Raw genomic sequence first — 27,200 nt, 5'->3', positions numbered from 1 at the left:
TATGTTGGGATCTAAATCTACAAACTGAGGCTATGACTGAACTATAAGGGTCTTTCTCAAGGCTGAATGTGGAATTCTGCTCCAGCCACAGCTGTTTTGCCGCCATTAACATGATTGCTCTGTATTAAGTTTAGGCTATCTTCCCATCTGCGCTGGCCAGCTTCCCTTCCCCAACAGAATAACGCTGCAACAATCCAGTTTTCCATCCAGCATGGCACGTAAAGGGGGATGCGCACTGACAGCCAAACCTGGGATTTACTTTTATAATATAACATCTTCTCTCTTTGTTGCTTTTATTTGAAGGATTCCTTGAGTTTTGTTCTATATTATCGAATAAAGATAAAAATAAGATGAATACAAATGCATGCCACATTTTTATGTTTGTGCATTTTAAATCTATGTATATTTTCCTTCCCTCACAATTACCTATTTTGTGCGGGTCTTTTCATTATATAATTTAATTCAAATACATATTTGCGTACTCAGTTACAGGCTGACAAAATTCAGAAATGTACAGTAGGTGTGAATAACTGTGTAAGGTAGTGTTAATGCTCACATCCTTTTCATTTACATAACATTTCCTTAGTGTGCAAGTTTTATTCTGTCCTAATCAAACTGTTACTTTGAAAAAGAAGAAGGGCTGCAGTCTAATACTTGACAAGTAGAGCATGCTCTGCTGGTTCAATGGGCCTTGAGGTCTGTTCCATTGTGGTTTTACCTTTATGCCTGGCCAGGTATCTTCCCAGAACAATGATTAAACACAAGGTGACAAAGACCACTACAGCCACCACTCCTCCAATCAAGGCATGGTCGGTGCCTTGCTGCCCCAGTGCATTGGGATCTGAGGAGACAGGGGAGAAAGAAACAAAGAGAGACAATCAAAGCGTTGGTTAGTGAGGTGAAGGACTGAGCACAGGGGAACAGGAAAAGACAGAAAGTACAAAACAGAGAGCAAGGAGAAGAGAGAAGATTATTTCCAGTTTGTTCCTGGTTTAACCGCGGTTCTTAGCTGCTTTCATTTATTCCTTTTTACACTTCATGCATTCAGAGCACATAGACGGAGAACTCTCTAAGAATATTAAAACAGAGCAGATGAGAGATGGACATCACACTGACACACGAAGAATGGCACAGCGATGACAGTCATCCAGCAAAATGAGGGAAAAAGAGAATGTATAAGGGACTTGGTTTAAAGAAGTAAATTATTTAGGACCTCCCCATCTGAGCTGTAGGAGACCTCAGCATGCAAACCAGGCAACGGCAGAGAAAAAAATGTTATACAGTAAATTAATTATGACATAAAAAATAAGTACGGAAGATCAATCACTTTTTTCAGTTCTTGGAGAGAAGGAATTATGTCAGGGAAAAGAATTAGATGTCAGAGAGTTGCTTCAGGTCCCCAGCTGTTGGAAAGCAGCAGAATAATAAAGAAAGTTATAAAGACAGAATAATCCTCCTGCTGTGCCTAGTGCAAAAAAACTCATAATGAGAGGTTACTCTGATTATCCTTTCTAGCTGCTTTCAAACAAAATCTAGTTTATTCCATCCTTCATTGTGTGTTTTTTATAGAGATCTCCCACTCATTCTGGGGAATCCCGAAACACTGAGAGGGCAAAAAGAATATCCAGTTTCCTCTGTTGGCTTCAACATGCTGTTCACCCAGTGGGACATGCCCAGGTAAGCTTCACAGGGACATACCTAAAGGCATTTTGGTCTGATACCCAACCTTTGATTCTCATTTTCTTTACATTAACAGAAGAACATCTCAGCATTTTTAGTCTGGTTTAAGGATCTTGTCGTTTCAGTGTTCATCGAAATCCTATGAGCATACATGTGCATTAATGTAGAGATTTCATGAAATTGAAAGCTTTTCTTCTTTTCCTCATTCACAGACTTGAGCAGTACATGGACTACAACACAAAACGCCTATCTGCACTTAATATCTGTCCTAATCACGAACAAAACAAAATATTCTAATTATCCCAAAACCCCCCAAATCTTTTTTCTACTATAGTTTCATAGCATCGGATTTAAATGAGCAGCTTCTCAAAGTGGCAAATGGGAGGGACATTCAGTACAAGTCCTTCCATCTGATTGGGTAAATCACCAAGTGCTGCCTGCCTCCTTGTCGAGCTGCATCCAATCGCAGCAGCAGCAGTTGCAGCTGCAATGTCTTACATTCTTGATTTGTTTCAGAATTATAGGAGTTGACTGACAAATCAAACTCTTCCAATATGGGGTTGAGAGGAATGCTCTCCTTTTTAAGGAAAGGTAGTTAGTTTGCTTTAGCCTGCCACTTCTGGTCTATGTCATACATGTCTCTGTATTTCATTGGTTGGAAACATTTCAGTATTTGAGGTTAATGCATCTATTGGCGTCTGTTCAGATCTCAGTAGGGACATACTCTTAGGTTCCATTACTAAAAATCGTTTTTTTAGTTTATCAAGGTAAAAATTTGCAGCTTTCTCTAAACAAAAGAAAAAAAAACTAAGGTTTAGGCATGGCTATGCTAAGATAAAAGATAAGATGAAAGTGTTGGTACCTGTATAGCAGTTTATCCAAGTCTCAAAAGACCTTTACTTTACATTTAGTCACACACTGATGGTAGCAAACTACATTGTAGCCACTATGGGAAGACGGGTGGAGTTTAGGTCAAAACCAGCGATCCTCCGGTTGCAGGATGAACTTCTGCATTCTAAGCTATTATCACCTCTAGAAGCATTTGTATTGCTCCATAAAATGTAAAGGGTTATACTGACACACAATATGTTGTCCTTTACAAGAAATGTGGCATCCTTTGAATACCCTCAAATATTTTGCATCTGTTCTTGAAAGTTGAGGATGCTTGATGATAGCTAAAACAATTCATTCCCAGAGCAGAAAAAGCAGATACAGAAGGAGTTATATATACAGTGCACGTCTTATGTTGGCTGTTTCTCTTCAGTATTCTACTTTTCATTCTGTCTACCCATGTGGCCAAATTGAACAGCTGGCTTGCTCTCGCTTCATAAGTCTCCACGGTCTGAGTGACCAGGCCGTCACACTTCGCCGCCTCCGAGTGGACAAACACAAAGTCGTACAGACAGACACACACGCTTATAGACACGGACGTGAGAAGCATAGCTCCACTGTGCTGTGGTTTTTCTTGTTTGGTGGAGCAGAGAGTAGAGGAATTTTCCCCTGGCAGGACCCAGCAGGACAAGGACTGAGGCATTTAGTTACACACATACTATTGTCTTCTCTTCTCCAACTGTCAGGATTCTCCCTGTGTGTATTTTTAACCATTAAATGCATTCACTTTGTGACTGCTGGTCTTCTGGCTGACTGTTAGATGTTCAGATATGTTACTGAAAGTTGAGGGCTAAACTTTTTCAACATTACCTTGCCTGAACCTTGTATTTAATACAATTTTTAGTTAAAAAATGTCAAGGTGTGCTTTTATTAAACTTACTTTTATTATTACACTTGTGTTTATTAATAATGTATTCACTAAATAAAAAACAGTAATGTAACAGTAATGTGTACTGTTGCATTCTCACAGGCTTGAAACTACTGAAGGAATCACAATCAAGAATTCCTTGGTGATTTTTAAAGGTGTCCTTCGCAAACATGAATGACTTGTGCAGAAACTTTGGCAGCTCCGCAGGAGGCTGCTCAAAGTCTGATAAAATGCTTCAAGGGACGGCACTTGAGTTGGTTTGAACTTCAGCTGAAGTCAAGAAACTTAGGGAAAAAAGATGATGGAATATTGGAAACAAGGGAACACCCATCTCCTTTAGACTACCAGTCTCAACCTGAACGTTTTTTTAAGCATTTTTCCTGTACGTGCTACAAACTACAGGCACCATAATATGCTGGCAGGTTTCAATATTTTAAGTTAATTTAGGCATTAATAAACTGTTTCAGGGGAGTGATCATAGCGCTCTGCATTAGCAGTACTGTGTCCATCTCCCAGCCAGCTCCCAGATCAGGTTCTCTGATTGGGTGATGTGGCACATCAAGCAGCAAAAGCTATATTTTTTCCAACTCCAGCAACTTCAGCTTGTGAAGCATGTCATGCGGCTCAGATGCTCAGAAGCTCATGAGGCGCTGCTTCAGCTGCTCAGATATGTCAAGATGCGCTGCTCCTGCTGCTCTAGACCCGCTGCAGGACCTTTTGATGCACCTTGATGCATGTCAACCATATACTTTGCATGTAAACCAGTTGTTTCTGCTGCTCGAAAGCATGTGCGGTATGAACATAGTTTTTTTTTTTTTGATTACCCAGAGGGACAGCCTGTGAGGTTCGGATCTGATGTTTGTAATCTTTTGTGAACACAAGTGCTCTGCTCTAACCACTACCCCCATTCTTCATAGACACAATTGCATCTCTAGAAACATCTCATCAAGCAAAGGTTTGAAGACATGGAATCACTTAAAATAGCTGTGAAGCAAGCCCTAGCTCATGATCTGTATCTTCACTTAGATTTAGTTTAATGGTTTTCAGAGCTAAACAAATTTAGCCCTAAATGGGGAAAACCATCGGACAGAGGGACAAAAAGTCACAACTTTATTTGAACCAGAAAGAAACAGGAAAGTAGGTGGATAGGGAGGAGACACTGCATACTGAGTTATACATTTGAAAGGCCCACAAAGGCATTATTATTTTATAAGGGCACATTCAGTCTTCTCTGTATGATTTAATATGAGAGTGTGGCATAGCAAGCTCATCTTGTAATATTTATAGCCCCCTCCTTGTTGCCTGGCTGTGGAAGTCTGAGTTCTTCAATAAATAAAAAGGGTTAAATTTTTCTATGAACCAATGCAGTCACCTGGGACCAAAACAATTCCTCCTAAATAATCAAAATAATTATTTCCATTATTCGAAGGAAAAGACAAATATTTTTAATGTATCTAAGAAAATGTGACTTGAAATTAGATTTTGAGATTTTACCATCAGATTAATATTAAATGAGCAACTGAACCACCCCAGGTAACCAAGAACTTAGGATATTAATAGTTTAAATGGATTGTAAAAGGTAATTGCAACCATTTACTATTACACTATTGCACATTTGGATTCTATGATTACGTTTCTTAATGTAGTTATGCCCTTTAATGCGACAAAATAATGCTTAAAGGGGACTAGCTCCAAGGAGAAGTTATAGGTGGGTAGGATAAATGACACTGAAGAGACATACAATAGATAAATAATGCCTTTCATAAATTAACAGATAAAAAGATAAAAGAATAGTGCAATGTTCATAAAACACTTACATTTATCATAAATAATAAAGATTTCTATTGTACATCAGATATATATATATATATATATATAAAGTTGTTTCTTGTACTTTGTTATGCCTTTATATTGTCTTTATATCTTTTTTTAATTATCTATCATGCAATCATTTAGCATATTTTTACGTATTTAGTTGCTATTCATGAATTTAATTTTTTTTGGAGGGGGGCATAAAAAAATCTTTGTACAGCTAAAGCATCAAACTCTGTTTCTTAAATGACCAGCATACTCAAAATGAAACTTCTGTCTTTATCAGATTAAGCATCATTTTCTGCTCTCTGTAAAAAGCCCCCAATCATCACAGGAGCTGTTTAGCATCGAGTAAAAGACCTCCTGTAAGTATTCAATGCTCCACACCATTTCATCTACACTCATCTTTTGTATGAACAGTTGGGAGTGATCAGACACTGAACTCATTAATCCATCATATTAGTATGTGTTACGCAGAGCACATCTTTGTCGCTTCATCTCTGCTTCCCCATTGGCTTTACATTTATTTAATATTAAAATTCATCCCCTACAGGCACTCTTTCATATCTCTGTTGGTGCTTGTTTTCCATTCACTGTTTCAGATGAAGCTTTACGAAGGAATAGGTTTAGTTGCTCCCTTCAGTAAAGTAGCAGTTAGGTGTGGCAAAGGTATAAGGGGTCTGCTGATAAGATACCATTACTTGGCTGTAGGATATATCTAATCATTTCCTTCTTGAGAAAATGTGGAAAAAAATCTGCATCTTTTTTCAGTAAATGTGAAACCTTTGATCTGTTTATGAGATGATCAAAGAGATAGCTGGAATCCTTAGAATAAGAAAGCTGGGGCGGATTAAAACTAAAATTTTACTGTCAAACTGTGGAACACCTACGGCAACCCCAAAAATTTTATCTATTTTGCAATAATTATCTGAGGGTTTTTTAATATTTATTCAAACCTGTTTAACACAGTAGCTTAGACCCGTTCAAACAAAAACTCTATATTGCAAATAAAATCTGTTTATATATATAGAAAGAGGCCCCTGAGAAAGTCCAGCACATAATCGCAGGGTGTAAGATGCTGGCAGGGAGAGTTTACATGGAGCGCCATAACCAAGTGGTTGGAATAGTGTACAGGAACATCTGTGCAGAGTATGGGCTGGAAACCCCAGGTCAAAGTGAGAAACACCTAGAGAATGACTAAGCAGAAGTCCTGTGGGACTTCCAGATACAGACGGACCGAATGGTAATGGCAAACCAACTGGGCATTGAGGTGGTGGACAAAAAGCAGAGGAGAGCCGTTGTGGTTGACATAGCAATACCAAGTGACTGCAACATCAGGAAAAAAGAACTTAAGAAACTAGAGAAATACCAGGGGCTCAGAGAAGAGATGGAGAAAACCTGGAAGGTTAAAGCATCAATGGTGCCCGTGGTCATTGGGACCCTCGGGGCAGTGACCCCCAAACTTGAGGAGTGGTTAAAGCAGATCCCTGGAAATACAGCAGATACCTAGGTCCAGAAGAGTGCAGTTCTAGGAACTGCAAAGATACTGCGCATAACCCTCAAGCTCCCAGGCCTCTGACAAAAGGACCTGAGCTGGGAGGAAAAAAAAGGGGGAGATGAAGAGTTTTATATATTATAATATAGAGAGAGAGGTCTAATTTAATTCGCTTTCAGATTTTGCATATTTGCTTTGATACAATTAACCATGGTTTCTGAGATCTGTATTCCTATTAATGAGTATCTTAAGAGTCTAACTGAATCATACATGTATTTTAATGGAATTCTTTGCTTGAGAAAGCTCTATAAAGGTACATACCATTTAGATGTGACAAATGTAATTAATAATGAATGAGACGTTTCCAATAAAGTTTTTGTTTAGACAGAAACTAATAGATGCCACTGTCTTGGGTTTATTATCTAACCATTAAGCACAGGGAGCTGAAAACATTGAGCAACCCATGCCAAGAAGGAAGGTAAGAAAAGGCACAGTAAATAACAATAGCTTTTACTGAAACAGCGACTGCTACTGCTCTTAAGAAGTCAATGTGTTCTAACAGCCAGGGCAATAATGTGAATGCCGGGTAAAGAGGGACATGATGACTGCAGATGCTTGAAAACTATATGTATCTGATTTAGCTCTACATACAAAACAGTGGCTCAAATCATGTTTTTTTTTAAGGATCAAAATTGGACCAGAGACTGCCATGAAAAGTTTAGATATGGATTGCATCAGTGAAATATTACAATACAAGGAGATTTTGGTAGTACTTGCTTGTTGTGTGAATGTAGCCTTATTTACTTACTTTTAAAAAATGTTATCCACAAATAGTTTCCTGAAAATCCACCTTTGCATAATGTCTACTGTTTGATTAAGCCCCCAAAAAAGCAAATTTGAACCTTTCCCCATTCATTTTCTAAAGTTTCTAAAGCTTACCTTTAAAGTAGCTTCTGGATTTCCATCCAGTTATGTAAACTCAAACAAAGAGGCGAATGCCCCTTCCTTCCTGTACTTGTATCGTGAACTCTTCTTTGTATTACCAATCTCCTGGCAGGTGCATCACTCTCAACATTTAAGTATCTCTTAGTTCAGCTTAAATAATATCCTAAGTTATGAATGTAACCTTCCATAGGATAAAATTTAGGCATGAAAATAAACATCATAAATCCCTAAAACCAGTTTAGTTTGTTGTGAGGTGGTTGTTGGTGTGTGTATACTTGGTGTGTGGGATCACCAAGATTTTCACATTAGATTCCTTCACAACATGTCTTTAAAAGCACCTTCTTACTAAGCAGTCCACCTTAGCTAGACTTATAATTTTCATTTTGTCTCATTAAAGTATATTTGGAAGATTTTATATATGTTTTCAGTGGTTTAATTGTCTAGTTATGTGCCACAATTTGTTCCAGTTGTGTGATTTTTTTAATGGGTTTTACAAAAAAAGCTGGAAATTTTGATAAAAATAACATTTTTTTTTCTTCCTTGTTTTTAATTTAAGAACATGTGCAGTCGAGTTCATTCTTGCACAATTGAACTTCAGTTCAAATAAAGTAAGGTATGTTTTTTGTGGCAAACACTGCAGTACTGCAAAGTAAGACAAGCAGCCTTTTTTCAGGCTTTTTGCTTGCTTTTATCAACACAGTATAAATAAAGTTTTTTATGTAGTCATTTTTTAACGCTGATACAGAGCAGTATTGTTTTTATTACTTTTAAAATGATATTTGAATCCATTATTTACCACAGAAAGGCCTAAAGTTATGTTTTTTTAAAGTTGGGTTGCTTGAAGTATTTATGAAGAGTCAGTGGTGTGTCTGCGATCAGAGCACTTTCAGTTTGGGGAAAAGCAGGGACTGGCTGGCTAGCCAAGTTAGCATCTACACAAAAGAGAATAGAGACAGTAGAGTAATAAATATTTTACAATCTATTGAACTTATAAACCTATAGCAGTCAGAGAAAATGTTATATTGACCCTCCTCTCTCCCCTAACTACCTCAGTTAAGCCTCAGACTGCCTTATGTATTGATACAAAAAATGTTCAACCAGAATGCTTAAATTGTTTTGTCGTCAGATACCCCTGTCTAATGATGTACAATGTCTACAGTTCCTCTAGAATGACTGTGGGCTCTTGTCTGCAGCTTGGGTTAAGGTTCTCCCTTCTGTTATTTGAAGAGAATAGATATACGTCTTGGGGTTGCAGATAATGTTACAACAGTAGAAGCAAACATTACAATTTTAAACATTTAGAATGGTCTAATAAGGTTGCATATTGTTTTTACATATGTGTATTATTCATTTTACTTGTATTAAGTTCCATGTCCAGCAGGCTTGCTACAAACTGCACTACATTCTTTTAAAACTACAATTAAAGGAGTCATTTCCAACATCCACTTAACCCTAAATAATTTTTTTCTTACTGTTTTTTTTAGCCCTTTTTTTAAAATTGTCATTACACTGTACAGAGTAACAAAATAAACTCTTTGCATTTAACCCATCCCAATGGGGAGCAGTGGGCTGACATTGTGCGGCGCCCAGGGAGCAGAGTGGGGTAAAGGGTCTTGCTCAGGGACCAAGTGTGTTACTCCATGGGAGTGGGGCCTTAACTCTGAACCTCTAGATTCCAAGCGTAATGCCCTAGCCAATAGGACACGCTCCTCTACCAAAGACTTTGGTAGGGGAGTGGGGCCTATAACTCTATAGGACATTTTCATATAGAGTTATCTATGGGTTCCAGGAATTATTTTGACAATTAACTACATATTTGTTGAAATCGTGCATTATTGTGTCTTTGGCAACTCCTTCAGTTTAAAAACTGTTTAATGCATCTGATTTTTGCTATTGGCCTTTTCAGGAGATATGACCTCACGAAGGGAGAAATGATGTAAGCAGCTCTACCCTGGGCAGCTGTTCTTGGCGAATTTACACCTACACTGTACATGGTATTAAAAATGGAAAATGCATTGAAAGTAAACAAAAACAAGTCTTCATCATTTGACATTAGTTTTGTGTCAGTCAGTCCCATGACTGTCAAGCTTTTGGAAAAAAAAAAACATACATTTTGAACAGAAAAATGATAAAATAAGAGATAATGCTTTTAAGTTGGACAAATGGAGTGGGCCTCATCTGTCTATTCTAAAATAATGATTTAGCAATCATGTTTGCTTCAAGGGGTTACAAGACGTAAAGTTTAAGATTTTTTCGTTTATCATGGATTGTTTAGATATTCACTGACAGTACCCACAAGAAACACATTATGTTGGAACACATCAAACTTGTAACGGCTCAGGGCTGCTGGCATCTCACACAATACCTTACATCATGGCCCCATTTCCCTCTGTCTCTGGTGAACACAGTGGAAAGATCCCCCGCCTCATACTACTGCTCCACCCCTAAATAAGTAAGTCAACTTTATTTATATTTCACCTTTCACAGATAAAAATATCAATGTGTTTCCCAAAGTGCAACAAATGCCAAAAAGAATCACTAAATATCATAGATTGGATTGTTCTGCTCATCATGTTTGTGTCAAATTAAGACCGTTGCCCCTCCCAGTATAGTGCAAAAACAGTTATGGGAAGGAAGAGTACAAAGCAAGAGGGGCAGCAGTCTCAGCAGAGACTCCCAGACTTCCCTCTCCTCAGACACCTCCTCCAGCTCTGGCCAACCTATTGTTGGCCAGAGCTGAGAGAAATAGTCCTTTCAGCCTGTCCTGGGTCATCCCCTAGCCCGTTTCAGGGAGGCATTCAGGTGACATCCGAAAATTATGTCCTAGCCATCCAGCTGGCTCCTTTCGATGTGGAGGAGAAGCGGCTCTATTCTGAGCCTCTCATTAATGACCGAGCTACTCGCCCTATCCAATCACTAAGGGAGTGCCCAGCCATCTCAATTTCAGCTTTCTCACCGGAAATGTGAAAGCTTATTTCATCCACTTGTATCTGTGATCGTGATCCAGATTTCATGACCATAAGTAAGGGTAGGAACACAGACGGAAACTGAGAGCTTTGCTTTTTCGCTCTCCAATCTCTTCACCACAATATACCAATGCAGTGTCCATATATAGCAGCAACCGCACTGATCCGTCTATCGACCTCCCGCTCCATTCTCCCCTCACTTGTGAACAGGACCCCATGATACTCTAAATCCTCCACTTAAGGTAGGAACTCTCCTCCAAGCTGAAGGGGACAAGCCACCTTTTTCTGGTTAAGGTTCATGGAAAATTGGAGGAGCTGATTCTCAGGCTGGCCGCTTCACACTTGGCCATAAACAACCCCAGCACATGCTGTAGGTCTTGGCAGGTAGGAGCCAGCAGAACCACGTCAGCCGCAAAAAGTAAGGAACCAGACCCCTGCGGTCATTTGCTGAAACTAGAACTCCTGTAAATATAGATTTATAGTATAATATTTTTAAGATAAAGTCAACACGTATATATAGAGAAAATGTATTCCAAAATTATTTCTGTTGTAAAATTGAACTTTATAAAAAATTTATTTAACTTGACTTTCAAGGGAGGGAGGTGGAAGGAGATTGTGTGGTGGGAGGATAAAATAACAGGAGAATAAATGTTAGAGTTGCAAAACCGAGGGACTGACTTTACTGGTTTTACTCTTTATGTATTTCTATCGTAAACTATAATGGCAGTGAAGTAATAATACTCAAAAGAAAGAAAAATCTATTTGTTGAGGGATTTACAGATGAGACTGGTTTTGAAGAAAGACATTAACTTCATCTTTCTCACTGGGAAGAACAGGGAGGGAAATAAATGAAGCATGACGAAGAGGTTCATGTTAATGAAACAAACTGCTGTGTCCTTATGAATCCTCCACAAAGAGTCTTTTGCCACTGAGATTTAATGAAACTAAAGGTCATTATGTGAAATTCATAAACTTACCTCAGGATCTAATGATTTTACCTTTTCTGTTCAACACTTTACTACAAGTGTTGCTGTAACTCTTCCCCAGAGCGAGGTAAAGTGACAGGTCATCAATAAGCCAGCCAACAATAAGTGAAAAGACCTTTGCATTACACTTTAATTTCTCCTGTGGTTCACAGCTTTTATGTCGAAGGTGTGTAAGTGCAAAGAAAGAATGACTGGTCAGCATTATTCAATATTTCACCATTTCACCACTAAACACAGGCATTAACCAGCTGCCCTGAATACTTGCCCTCAAGGAAATATTTCCTTTGCTCATCACGCAATCTAACCTTTGTGCTCCATTTTAAAACAGGATCAATAGCAGAGGTATAAAGTAGTTAGAAAATCCCTCCAAGGAAGGAAAAATGTCCCTTTCCTTATTGGGTTTTAACAAAAGGTTAGTCCTCAATCTTTAAGAGCTGTAATGTAAATGTAAGGCTTAAGATATAAAAATATCCCTGGGAAATATATAAATTTTCCTATGGTACAAGCCTTATTTTTTTCTCTTTCGAATCAACCCAGATTACACCCACTAAAAGGTGTCAAAAAATGAAATCATACATTTTCCCTGATGATTTGGTTAAATAGATGAAGAACCTTCTTAAAACCTATTCACAAGCCAGTGTTTAATTTTTGTCTCAAATGAACACAGTGTTTAGTTAAAGGAGCATTTAAGAAACTTCATGTTTTAATCTCTAATGTATGGAGATACATTTTTTTCCACTAACTTTTCCTTCTAAGCAGATTGAAACAGGTTATTATGTATTTTGGTAATAAAACGAAAAGGTCCTCAAATAATATTTTAGAAAAGCAAGCTAAAAATACAAAGGTGGTCTAATATTTTTTTCATAACTCCAGGTGGGTAAAATGGTTGTAGTAACAACTGAATTACTCCAAGTCACTACACTTTAATGAAGTTCTACTGTACTGATTAGACCTGACTACACCTCAGTTTGGGACAGTTTTTTTGCTGTCCTGCACAGAATGTCCAGTGTCCAAATAGACTAGGGTTCTCATCCAGGGATTTTGTTTGAAGTTGCAGTTGTTTTCAGAGACAAACATTTCCTGACTAACTGAGAGCGATGCAATGTTTTCTTGTATGTTTTTATTTCCTTTTCCATTATTTCCATTTTATTTTCCATTTTGAAGAATGGGTTTTGAGATCAAATTCATACTTATAAAATTGAGCTAAAAGATGGTATATTTTACTAAATATAATTTACCAAATTAACAAAAAAGAACAAATTGTAATTTAATTAATATAATTTATTAAATTAACTGACCTTACTGATTGGATTTTCCCTTTTATGGATGGTATCATGCTTTCTAAATAAAATATAGATTTAGTTAAAGATTTTTTGCTTTATAATTATTAGAGGCGGTAAACATTTGTTGATATTTTTTTTAATTTGGCTCAGTTTTTTTTTAAACAGGCCATTTTAAATTATGAGAGAGAATTAAGGCTGCCTTGAAGTATTTTGATGTCTTACTATTTAAACAGAGCCTCCAGGATAGTTTTCTCTACCAAAATAATTTTGATTGCCTGACATCTAAATGTTTCACTTGAGCTTCTCGTGAGTAACAGATACTGGACTCAGAAAAGAGAATTTTTACCCTGCTAGGTTTCAGATGGGTATTATTTTAAATTTTTTTTGCTCTTCTCCACAGGACTAGACATTGGGGCATGAATAATTGCTGCTGTCTCTGCAGTTGGTCCTTTTTCCACAGCAATAAAAGGCTACAGGGACCAAGGTTACCCACGCAAATGCATATTATGGGAAGTGAATTGTAAATATTTTAAACACAAGAGAAACCCGTGTGCACGATTCAACCTCTGAGCTGCACAGGGTCAAAACTAATTCACAAACCAAAAAAGGGCATTTGGTAGAGAACTGCTGTTAGGGAAGAGAATGTGGGTCTGACTGTATGTATTTGCGTGTTCATGCCAGTGAAGGTCTGATTATACCACATAGACTTAATACTCAGAGCACGACTTATTATTCCTATTAAGGCTGGCCATGCTACTGAAGCAGTGTGAGTCTTGGCCATACCAGCCAACACCTCATTAATAAAGTGAATCATATGCTGCCTCCGTGCATCGGCCCTTACAGGAGTTCTGATGATAAGAGACATGTCTTTCAAACCGTTTACACCAAATGCACTCTTAAGGGTCAACAAGAATCAGACCTGGCCCAATGATGCATGTTTTTTGTGGAAGTTAGATTTTCAAATAAAGTCAATGAATCTAGAGTTAAAATGTCTTCATGAGAAGTTTAAAATGAGAGCTCTTAAATATCAATCAAATGGAACATGAATTTAATCCCAAATAATACTGACAATCAGAGTTTCAGCAAGAGAGATATAAAAAAAAGTCAACTTTATATTCATATGCCAACTTTAAATTTTTCTTGAGTTTTATATTTATTGGACTCAGTTCCATCAGTCACATGGTTAAGTTGAAATGTTTAAGTCACAAATTGTGACTTTTCTACCCAAAATGTATCCCCTGGAACCTGAAGGATATGCAATATGTTCTTTAAAAAAGTCCTTTCAGATTGGTTTGGGGTTGTAGCTTAGATTGTACAAGCTTGAAAATGTACATGTCTTTAAAAGAGGAATATTAACAGAACAAGGGACTATTATTTTTCATGTCTGTCTGATCATTATCCTCTGTCATGCTATTGTTTCCTATCTTGTTGGATCTTGAGTTTGAGTTAAATAGTCTATCTGCATATTGAATTCTTGTCTATCAGGCTGCTTTCAGGTTTTTCATAAACCATTAATGAATCATAACTTTTATTTATTAACATTCTTATGTTTGCGATGTTTATTTTTAAATCTTATTCAATTCCCTTTAATTAGAAAAAAAAAATAAAATAAAATGTAAAAATGTTTTTTTAAGACACTTGACAAGCCCATGTATGTCATTTGTAGTTATACAGAATGCATTTTGATGTTAATGCAGTTGAAACCTATCCAATCCAATACAATGAATTAATTTAGTTGAATAGACTACATGCTTATTGCACTGGAATATATAAGATTAATTAAAGCTGGTTCAAGCAGAAAGATAACCGTGTCAATTTCTGCTCGATCTTTCCCCTTGGAAAGCCCCTGATACTGGGAGCCTCCAGGAACCAATAATCGGAGAAATCAAACATATTGGATTGTCTTAGCCCAATATCCTGAAGTGTTCGGTGTCCACCGAGCCAAGAGCATTGAAATCAGATGTTGAAGTTTGAAATTTGCAGCTCAGTAATCATGAAAACAGAGAAACTGATCCTGGAGCTCACTGGGAGATGCTGCATCTAAGCCGCGAATTCTTCTCCATTAAAAACAAAAAAAAAATATTAGCAAGAATGTATGCAAAGGCCTTACACTTCACTAGCTTTACTTGAACAGCTAGGAGAACGTTTTTTATTTTTTCTCGTACAAAGAAATGTTAGTGTTCTGATCGAAAAAAGTAAAAATGTAAAGCTGATTTTGGTAAATATTGAAACTTTTTTCTAAATGTGTATGTAATACATTACAGTAAAAAAGATAAAGCATTCTAATGCTTTTGCAAGTTCATAGTAATCTGGGTTATGACAAGAAGGTTTGAATCTACACAACTGGACTTTTTTGACACCTATCTAGGACTCTGTCCATTCTGGCAGCTCGCACTTGAGCAACCTGCTATTTTAAAGCACAATAAGACTCCCTTCCTCCCAGGTGAATTACAAATCAGGAACATTTGGAAAACGGCAACAGCTACTGGACAGGAAGAGAGCACAGGAGAGCCAGATGCTCGGGGCAACATTCACAAGTCCTTTTGAGTCTAAAAAACACAAGGGCACACTTTTGAAGGCAAGGCTGTTCAGATCTGGACAGATATAATAGAGGTTCCTACACCCCTCTGAATGAGAGGTGAAGGAAGCCATATTTGTCAAAAGACAAAACTCCTGCTGAACAGAGGGATTTTGTAAGATTGCAGTATTAGTTTTCAAGTATCTGCATCCCTGCTTTGAAACTTACTGCCAAGAATATACATGAGTTGTATCCTCATTACTAAATTAGTAAATACATTAGTAAATACCTCACACCAAATAACACATGGGTCATTGTTTTGCATCTGACTGAAAGTCCAGTTTCCTCCAATTAAATATTATTTGTGCCTATATGTTCTATTATGGAGCCTCTGAACACTTTAATTTCTTATGATGCAAAAAGGTGTCATCTTAAGTTTGACTCATCTTGTGCTTATTGTTGAAAAAGCTGAATTAGTTTAAGTAGGGCACTAAAGGAAATATCACTCTTAAAAGAGGTTGTACTAATATATGCAAATATTTTACATAAAATCTATAGAGCCGAAGCCCTAACGTGTATTTTCTCCACACAGACTTTATTAAACAGACAAAACATCTTGAAGGTTTGTACAGCTCCTCAGATGTTTGCTTTCATCCCAAGGGTGCAAAAAGAATAGTAATAAATCATGCAGACAGCTGAAAACAGATAGGGGGATATCTTGTGACTGAGGATGCTGTAAAGAATTCAGATATGTAGATTCCCACAAGATACATCTGAAAAGCTAAACATTTTTTGCCTCCCTGAACTCCTTTAAAAATCAAAAACAAAGTACAGTGATGAACATCCAACATCGTGTTGAAAGCCAGTTATCAAACAAGATCTACAGCTAGAAAAAGGGTAGATTGAGGAGTGTGCAGGGAAAACTGAAACTAAGGAAAAGGTACAGCAAACATGTAAGGGGAATTAGGTAAGATTATTCTGAGACAGCAACAGTAAGGGTAGATTGAAGGAAATCCTAATTATATCAAAGGTTGGAAAAAATACATCTACAATGTACGTATCTGTTTGGGAAGAGAGAAAACAGGTAAATGACTATTCCACACAATTAACTGGATGTCTTGTGGAAAAAAGAAACAGGGATTTTGAAAATAATTTATCTACTGTATCAATTTATATCATATCAATTCTCACTGAAAGTTGTGTTAAATACAAATCTTAAAAATAATTGCAAGCAATATACAGTAGATGAAAGTGGCATAACCCTATATTTAAAGCTCTCAGCATTAATGTCATAGCTGCACTTGATTTTGAGCGTGCCTAAGAGTCGTACAGTATACTCACCAGGGTTTTCAGTGTCCCTTTTAAAATTTTCCTTAGGCAAATTTGGTTGAGAAACAATGCCCACACTTCTCAAATCTCAGTAATGCCTTCCAGCAGTAATCTTTAATTTCAGTCTTTGAGGTCGGGTGTCCTACACCTTTTGGATGTGACGTCTAGTTCAAAAAATCTGGTCATTGGCAAGATTCTATAGAACTGGAATGCATACTGAGGAGCTAATTCTGCCATTTTATTTAGTTGTGTGGAAGCTAAGAGACATTTAAAAGATACAGGTCACTAGACTTTGAGAGCTGGAATTCAAGACGTTTGTTATAAACTACAGGTATGGGCAACTGCAGTCTTTGAGGCCCGGTGTTCTGCAGCTTTAAAATGTGTCCTTGGTCTGGCACACATCAATTAAAAGGTTGCATCACATCAGGAGGCAGGTTTTCCTGAGTCTTGGTGATCATTCAGGTGAGCTGGAGAAGGGAGATATCTAAAAGTGTCTGAACACCAGCCTTTGACGACTGGAGTTGCCCATGCCAATCCGGAGGCTCCTGTTATGGGCTTCCAGTACCGAAGCTTAGTTACCCAACGTAACTCAACTTAGTCTTTTAACTGCAAAACAGTTTTTTAGACTTTATAAAAGTATTTAAATTAATTTTAGTATTAAATTATTTTCCCTCTGAAAAAGTAAATCATATTAAATGAAAAACAAGTGAACAAAGCCTTATTTAACAAATTAGATTTTTTTTGTGTCTGATGATGAAATATTTTAACCTTAAAGGTCATCTTTCATCAGTTCTAAGCACATAATCACCATAATTAACACGCGTGAAAGTATCAATTTCTGAATAATTATTAAAGTATTCTTGTCCTTCTGTACACGCTTGTCCAAGAGGAGCGAATTCTGAAAGTCAGTGGCTCCATGTTATCAGCTGGGTTTCCTTATATATATAATTTTTAACAAATCAGTCTGTATTGAACTGTCTCTAAATTGCCTTGAGATATGTGTTGTGAATGGGGGCTATTGTAATAAAATTAATTAACTTATTTTAGCTAGTAAATTAACTTATCAAATTAACTTATCACTAATTATATCATATTATTACTGTTATATAACTTATCACTGATTTTTAGATTATTAAACATCCCTGTATAGCTATAAAAAGTTAAGGAGATCTAAATGTCATACCTAATTTCTAATTTAGTACTGTAAATAGTGATTTTAAAATGTCTTTCTTGCCAGTTCAAAAGAGCAAGAGCAAACACACAAGTGCATACATCCCTAAAGCTCTACCTAAAAGGATCAGACATAGACAAAATCATGTTTTCATAAAGGGCTGACCATATTAATTCACAGAGACCCTTTGCTTTAATTTTTTTATTAGATTTATGGTAGAAAAGGAATAATTTATTAAGTGAAGTTAGTTGCTGATGACTAATAAAATTGTTGTGAAACGTTTTGTTTGTTATTTTCTTCATAAAATCTTTGCTGTATTTGAGTGGACGCAAGCGATGTTAACAGATTACCTTATGGTCATTACATGATAATACTGACCTACAAAACTGACAATACAAAAATGGATGATGCAGATATGATGAATAACTCATCTGATAAGCTTAACAGTTTTAAATTGTGAAAATCTTTATTTAAATGGACAATGATGGCCCCACAGTCGGTAACCCCTAACATTGCGCTGCAACCTGGGTTGTCGTGAGATATGGGTTTTCAGTCTCACAACAAATCCATCTTGAAAGACTCGCAGTAATTCTCTGTCTTGTAACAACCAGCCAGTTGGAGCAAAGACATGTCAGCAGTGTTTTGAGGGGCGGGACATGTAAGAATGATGAGAGCAAGAAGGGTCTTGCCGGGGTATTAAACATGGCTACGCTGGAGGACTCACCTGTCGATACTGCAGTTGCCTCAGTTTTACCTAAAATAGTGACAATTCCTCGTTTAAAACAGTAGCAAAGGGAAGCAATTGTGCATTTTTAGATGGGAAAGATGTGTTTTTCTTCTGACAGGATTTGGAAAAAGTTTGATTTATCAGCTTACTCCGCTAGTTGTGCAAACATCACGATTCGCTGCTATGACTGGCTGAAAGTGTATTATGGAAGGCGGATACTAGCTCGCACCTCACCCAATCAGGTCGCAGTATTATACTAAACGTCACTCCTTTTCACAGACAGACTGAATGGCAGCCATCCCAGATTGATTATGTCAACTCAGTTCTAGCCCCACATATCTACACTTTTTCACACTGCAGCATAAATGCATGGATTTTTGTTTATATTTTGATTTAAAACTATCAAAATGAATTAGGTCTAATTGTAGCATGCACATTTAGTTAGCTTTTTTATATTTAATTCTGCCAAATACTTAATTTGTTCTTTCTTTTACTGGTGCTGTGGGGGAGTACCATAAACTGGAAGCATTGGACTCTGCTGGCACAATCCAATCCAATACTGAATGGCTGATTGGGTGATACCATCTTGAGGTCCACCATGAGGGAAGATCAACCAGCCTGTTCTCCAAATTTTGCATAAGGTCTTTTTGCTCTCGTTATTTGCTTATTTTATTAACATTCTTTAGAAGTTGATTCTGAAGCTGTTTAGTTCATTTTGTGTAGATGTTCTCCTTCCCTGCTCCTCCTCAGTGTATCAATATGGTCTGATCAGCCAGTATTTAACACTCCTTTGTTTGTCGTGTGGTAGGTCAGCTTGTTTGTGCAGTTTGGTTTTGTTATATTAAAACCTTGATTTTTAGCTTAAGTTTAGTTTGTTAATTTGACCTCTTTTAAGGGTCCTGTAATGTAGAGATCTGTTAAAACTCATATAAACTAATTTTCTTTAAAAACAGTTTTTGTATCCTCATGCTTTTCGGGCTCGGTTTCCCCGTAAAGTCTTCTGTATTCAGGACTGAGAATAAACTACAACATTAAAGGTGCATTGCACAAGTTTAAAAGGAAAACATAATTTTTTTTAAATTTCTTTACCATATATGCCCTTACAATTGCCCAGTGTGTATAATGAGCTTTCCTGTATTTAGCAGTTGCCTCTATTAGCTCTGTTGAATGGTTTGTGAGAGACCGATTCAGGTGAATTCTCTTAGTGTGCTTTTGGGAGTGATGTGCTGTATGCCCTCGTTAACCTGGCTACATTGTTGAGTCTTGCAGTTCAGACACTACATACAAAAGTACGAAAATACAATTTTTGTCTAGTGTAATGGAAAAGGCTAAATTGGAGTCTGATCAATGACAAAACAAGATGAGAGTAAATATCAAGGCAGCTTTCAACGAGAAGGAAGCTCAGATCTGCCCTTGGAAGGGCCTGTTTTTTTGCTGAAAAGAAAAAAACTGAAACATTTATAACATTCCTGCCCCAGATGACAATACACCTCTAAATCATACTGTTGTCATTTCAACTTGTCGCCAGAGGGGGTGAATATCTGTAAACACTATGGGTCTATGAGGAGGAAAGCGTAAACCAACTCACTACAAACGAAAAGGATGTTACCAAACAATGCATGGACACAATTTCCTCTTTTCCCACCAACTGATTCAAAACCGTCCCTTCAGTCCCCTTGCACATATTTTAATGAGGTTTTACAGAGTTGCACTAATCCAGTTGCATTTAAAGGGTCATTAATTGATACTGGTGGGTAGTTTTTAACCAGATGTGATGCTAATAGTTTCTTTTCATTTCCCATTTACTCCAAACAATCTAACTTAAAATCTGTGGTTTGATACTTCAGGATCCAGAAACTGTTTAGTCTCTATATAAAAATGAACAGTTAAAATAGATGTAGCATGTGGATCTTCAGTGGATTTGCCACTGTTGCTTAAAAGTTTAACTGAAACTCTAAAGGAGTGACATCAATCAAGGGTTGAGAAAAGGAATTGGGACAAAGGTTAAACAGAAAGAAAAGATGCAAGAACAAGAAAGAAATGGAAATATATAATGGCATGCTAAGGGGATTGTTGAGATGTGTGGGGTGTTACTGTACCTCTGCTGCCAGTGACTGTGGGGTCTGAGGCATGGGTGCTTAACTTAGCAGTAGGATCTGGAGGGATGGGATGTAGGGGGGGTGTGGTGGATGGAGGCGGGGTGGTGGGGGCGTCTGGTGAAGGGCACGGACAGACATATATACACAAAAAAATACAAAAACAAATTAATACAAACATAATGATGTTCGGGAGACAGGGGACAGTTCAATATTCTTGACATTTCTGGATGTACCTTGAAGCCAGGTCATAGTCATCCCAAAACAAGATTAAAAAAACAATTAATCTTGTTTTGTTTTCTTTTTTATTATATAATCAATTACAGAATTTAACCATTCATCTTTGCACATAAGACCAAGCCCAGTCAAATTGTAGAGGAAGCCTATTACAGTAGCAGCAATTCAAAATGGCCCTTCCCAGTCAAATACCAGCTGCATAGCAGCCCACTTCCCTGCAACTCCCAGCAAAGTCCCCTCCAACTCCCAGCCACTGGAGTCACAAGATGACCAGGAGATGGCGCTTCCCTTTAGATCTTAATGTACACAAATCATGACAGAAAGAATATTTTAGTACAAAGATTGATGTTTAAAAATTAATTGTAGGGGACTAGCCAAGGGCCCATCAAGGAAAGTGGGGACATTTTCAATGGCTACTACTGTAAGAACAGTTTAAAACTGTTTCTACAGGTTCTTTTCTCGATTAAGCTCTATTCTAAAACATTAACATGATATTTATCACCGCTGTCCTGAAGAAAGATTAACCTTTGACTCAGTCTTGAGGCTTATGCTGCTTCTAGCAGGTTCTCTTCCAGAGTTGTCTTCCCCCCCCCCCATTTTGATCAGTTTACTTTTCCTTTCCAAAAAACAAAACAAAACAAAAAAACTCCACACTATATAGCTGCTGCCACCATAAGTCACTTTGGAAACGGTATGTCCAGAGTAATGTGCAGTAAACTTCAAATTTTGTGGAATCTAACCAGAGCACCAGAGCATCATTTCAAGTCTATTGCTGTGTTTTTTTTTTTTTTTGCAAACAATCATTAAGTTCTCCTTTTTTCTATGAAACATATCTGTTCTGTGAACAAAATACCTTTAAAAGGAAAATAGATACATAACAGACGGTATATACATTATAGCTTTTTGGTTGTTGCAGGAATATAATATAATAACCTTCCTGGAATATAATATAAATAACCTTCCTGTTTTTACATCTATTTCAGATTCTTGGAACCATGGTCAAAAATTGTCATGTTATTAAACGGAGGAATTGAAAATGTTGCAATGGACCCAAATAACAACTTCCAAATGTTTCTTTAATGAAACATTGAACCATTTGAAGAATATTTAGGAAAATCAGCTTCAAATGTTGAGTTCTAACTGCATGATTATATTTATGTTGTCATTTATACAAAATTATTATAAAAATATTTTATGTAGAGAAATATTTTACAGAATTCATAAAAGTAAATAGATAAAAAAAAAGGCCAGTTGTAAGATGGAACATTAAATAAACAGCCTGTTTGTTCTTAGTAGGGCCTCTAAGCCTGTATGAGGACATATGTGCTGGTTTGGCACCTGCACATTATTTATATCTGTGTTGAATCTTGTTATTCTAACACAAAAACTGCAAAAATGTTACTTTCCTTAATATATAAAATCATTACCACTGAACAATCTAGAGTCAATGTTAGTTGGTAATAATTTTCATTGTCATAATCTTGGCCAGAACAGAACAGAACAGAAATAACCTTGACTTGAATTTGCTAATGCCGCCTAATGTCTCTGAAGACAGAAAGTTAAATTCCACCAAATGAAGACATTGCTTTGACAAAAGCTCTGTGCAAATTACACATTTTCAAGGGTGCTTTCAAAAGATATGGTCGGGTCATCATTACCACAGAGTTCATGCTACTTCATGCAAGAAAATGTTTCTCTCTGTCACCTGCTCAGGCCAAAGAGGAAAAAAGGGACTGAAACATTGTGTGACCAAGTTAATGAGGTTACACTATCGCCTTGGCTTTAATGTTTATGTCACTCTGCATTTTATGGTGAGCCAGGGGCTTTTAATTGGCTGTGGTCGTCTTTCTCAGGGCCAAACGTCCTCTGTGTCTTGGTGACATTTGATCATGACTCACAGAGCAGCTAACTGCATGTCTGCAGGAAATGGGTAGGAGAGAAAGTGTGTCCCTGTTGGAGGGGAACCATTAAAAAGGTATTTTTCAAGAATTATGGAGGCAGTTGTAAAAGGCTAAAAGGTGTGCTAATCACTAATGAAGGGGAGAAACAGACTTGGTGCCATTTCAGGCTAACAAGTAATGAATCTGAATAGGCCTCTTTGACCCTGCTGTACCGAGGAGCCTTTTTTGTGGAGGAAAATTTGTCAATTTAATATCATCTGCGTCATTATGTGCATTGGTTGTTCTAACTGTTAGCTTCAGCTGGCCTTTAAAAGAGCTTTTAGGTGCAAACACATAACAATGGTGTTTGAAAAGTGCATTTATTCAACTAAAGTTACAACATTTAGTCTATTAGTGAAATGAATGAAGGGGCTTTTAGATGTTTAGATATTAGGTAATATACAATTTTTGCACATGATATTAAAGTAGTTTTTAACTTAATTTGCATCTATGTGATCATTTTTATCAATATGATGAGATTTATTCAAAGCTTTCTTTCCTAAATTGGCGGGAAATCTGGTTGTAAATCCACCCCACTTTTTTCTTTACTTGAGCTCCCATAAAGGAGATGAATTTAGAAAAAGGTCAAAAGTATCATCAGCAATAGATGATCTGTAAAATCAGCCAAGGTCTGAAAGTGTAAATAGACCACTTAGCTAATTGCACAGTAATATACTTGTAATTATCATTATTACATTTGAAATCTATAAAAATTATATAGCATTTACACAAATTGTTAATTTTTATGCTTTTAATTAATGGAGGTTACAGCTAGAATCATTGGAAAGTAGCTGTATAATATGACTGAATATCTTTTTTTATGTAAGTAAATGACATAACAGTCTGTCATTAACTACCTTTTTTTGCTCAGATCATGTTTACAGCTGATGACACACTTAACAAATTGTACAGTATAATATACTGGAGAACATATCAACAGACTAGTTTCTGCTGATTTTTATTTATTGATTTATTTTAATGAAAAACTGGGACTTCTGAGTGGTCTCAGTCTACCAGATGATTAAGCCAAGCAAAGCAAACAGTTTGGTATGAGATAACTTTTGCAATATTTTTGTTTGAATTGCAACATATAAATAAACAATAATATTTCATAGCTAAAAAGTTTATTCAAATAATATTTTTTTATAAATGTAGATGATACTTTAAAACTAACCAAAGGAAAGACTATCTAAATTTACATGAAATTTACAAAGACTTAACATTTAAAAAAACAAAACAAACAAACATGAGGTTTGTCAGTATGGAGAGCCCTTTCCTTCAAAATTAAATAAAAAAATAAATAAATAAATGCTGGTATTGATAGATTGTCAATATATATTCCATTAAAAAAATACATATCCCAATGAAATAAAACAAAATATTCCTTAAAAGAAATATCCCAATGAAATAAAACATAAAAAACTATGTAAAAATATTTTTTACAGTATTTAATTGAATTTCAAGATTTCTATTTATTTATGCATTATTAAGTAACTGATTTACTTAATTTTGAATGAAACAGCTCTCCATAGTAAGACATAGTAAGTTTTCTTTTTTTGTATTGCTTCCCTTTTCACCGAGTACTTAATCAAAAATAACTGAACAAACAAACAGATTTTTTTTTTAACATATTTTTCCTGAAAATAAAAAGGCTTGTAGTTAAGTATGTGTAACACTCTTGGAAATAATACACCAACAATAATGTTATCTGTTATCAATCTTCTAAAAGATGCTTTCTTTCCTTTTTGTCAATCATTACAAGCTATCTTAAATCTCCAAAGCTCAAGTGTCACTGCTCTGCTTGTTCTCTTTGTATCTTTTATTACTTTATATCAAGAGACAAATAGCAGAGCAGGAACGGAAGAGAGAAAGAACTATCTGTTTTCCATGACAGTGAGTCGCTTTATCCTCCACCTCCTCTGGCGTTACCACGAATTACTTATCATGATATTCTTGACAACGCAGCACTAAATTCTGCCTCCCTCATACATTTCCCTCTGGGTGTGTGTGTGTGTGTGTGTGTGTATGACGCTGTGGAGGATCTGGGACAAAGGTTTATTTAAGGAAAGGCACTGGTGGTGTTTGTGGCACCTGAGGCCCATATTTCCCTTCTGAAAGATAGCATCCTTAATCACTTTTTGGAGTTATACAGTATTCAGATCAGGAGGTATCAGGAGGCTGTTTATGCAACATTTTTTCCACTATGTATATGGATACAGATGGAATCAAAAGTGTCCTTTTCATCTTTCTTGGTTATTTTAACACATTTGTTTTTTTAAATGGGTGAAAATGATCCAATATTTACTTTATAAAGATAACTCTTTATGTTTACCTTCGTCAGTGATTAAAACAAACACAATCACCTGCATATGAACCTTTAATTTCAACTCACCGTAAACATAGAGTACATATTCGGCGCTGCTGGTCCCCAGGTGGTTGGTGGCTTCACAGCGGTAGGTGCCATTGTCTGTCTTGTTGAGTGAAGTAAAGGTGAGCTCCCTCCCCTCAACAGTTACTCTATCAAGGTCGGGAAGCTCACCACCGTCCTTCGTCCACATCACAGGATCAGGTCTGTTATATAAGAATTTGTTTGGAAAAGGTCAAACTCAAAACTGGAATGCATGTTGAATATTATGGAACAGAGTAAGCTCAAACTATGCAGAATGAAATCGACTTACGATGGGTTTCCTCTGGAGACACATTCCAGCTTTAATTTCTGGCCTTCCTGTGGGACAGCAGGAGATCTGATGATCTCCACACGGGGAGCATCTAGGATACACAAGAGATTTTCAACTGATGGTGAGCAGTAATGCAAGTCTTTAATATCGATAGAACCATCTTTTTACGAAATTATGCGAAAACTAACATAAAAAAGAAAGTAGAAATGTTATCCTCTCATTCAGATGTGTTATTTTCATTTTAGAAGAATTTTAAACCAGACAGAGGTTCTAATGCCTTTTATGACAAATAGCACCTCCATAAGTACCAAGATTGAAAATCCATCAATTTAACATACATATCATAACAGAACTTGGACTTTTTCTGCAAATAAAACAACAAAGAAGAAAAAAAAAAGTACATTTTGACATACTGTTTGTATGATTATATCTTTCACACAAGTACAAGTAATGTACTTTACAACCTGAAAATGTAGTGAAAACATTATGAATTTCTATTGCAAGGCCTAGTGAGCTTCATCATTCAGAAGATCATTTTGCAAATGATGTTTTCTGAGTTTTTTACCAGAGCATGGTTAAGTTGGATTTGATGCCAACGTCTTATTAATGTTTCACCTCCAGGATTAAACACAGTAATTCCTTCTTATTTGCAGAATTCATATTATAATCTCTAATAAGTTTAACCTTGCTGAAGATTTAGGGCCATATTTGTTCTTTAAGCCTTAGTATTTCTATCCCATCTATTCTGATAGTTAAATAATGTTTTTTTCGTGTTTCCGTTCGTTAGATATTATGTAATTATTGTTTACGAATGGAGATTTCTCATTGAATACTACTAAGGCAAAACCTTCCAAAGAAATCTAACAAAATTAATGGTAAAATATGCATTGTCTAACTTCATAAATGTAGTCATTAATTAACCGATTTCATGCGAATATTGCGCATTAATCAGCTGTTTTTCCCTCTCTCGGAAGTGATCTCCCCTCCGCTCTGGAGCAGCAGGACTCTGCCTGTCTGTCTCCATGAGAAATCCCTGATGACATTTGAGCCTACTGTAGGTAACTGGTGACAAAATGGAGCCCTGATTGGATAACATGCCAAAATACGTCACTTCCGGCGAGGCTAAACCTCTTGGTCTATGGGGGTCTATGGAGCAAAGGCGGGTCGACGCCGATTGGCAAACTTACTTAAGGATTTTTGGAGTTAAAGCATCTGAGCTATCTTGGGAAATATCTGCTACTGAATGAGGAATGTAAGAAATCATTTTTGATAAGAGATGTTTTCAGCAGAACCTGAATGTACCTGTATGTTTCTGATCTCCTGTGTAAACTGGCAAAATGAAGGCTTGCATCGAATATTTTTTATTTCTTATATTGTGTATGATTGTGGCTTAATTTAGCATATAAACTTGAACTACTTAATTTATATGTTTGTGAATGTAGTTCATTTTTGAAAAAGTGAATGTGAGCTAGGTCATTTTCATCTGTGTGAACTGAACTTTGAGTTAGTTCTTGTTAAGTATGATGTATATGTATATATATATATATATATATATATATATATATATATATATATATA

The 27,200-nt window shown here is 36.5% G+C and overlaps 1 protein-coding gene across 3 annotated transcripts in view; it reads right to left on the bottom strand.

Moving 5' to 3' along the window:
- cadm2 (cell adhesion molecule 2) overlaps positions 1-27,200 on the bottom strand; it is a 311,371-nt gene that overhangs the window by 6,524 nt on the left and 277,647 nt on the right. For 2 of the 3 annotated variants that reach the window (XM_015382128.1, XM_015382129.1), the window contains 4 exons: positions 25,623-25,713; positions 25,337-25,515; positions 20,771-20,884; positions 719-841 (listed from right to left, as the gene is read on the bottom strand). In XM_015382128.1, the coding sequence (XP_015237614.1) occupies positions 719-841; positions 20,771-20,884; positions 25,337-25,515; positions 25,623-25,713 (507 nt within the window). The remainder of the gene's footprint in view (positions 1-718; positions 842-20,770; positions 20,885-25,336; positions 25,516-25,622; positions 25,714-27,200) is intronic. The other variant, XM_015382130.1, reaches the window with a different exon arrangement.

This window comes from Cyprinodon variegatus, unplaced genomic scaffold (genome assembly GCF_000732505.1).
Source record: "Cyprinodon variegatus isolate N-32 unplaced genomic scaffold, C_variegatus-1.0 Scaffold249, whole genome shotgun sequence".
Lineage (NCBI taxonomy): Eukaryota > Metazoa > Chordata > Actinopteri > Cyprinodontiformes > Cyprinodontidae > Cyprinodon > Cyprinodon variegatus.
This window is presented reverse-complemented; position numbering and strand designations above follow the sequence as displayed.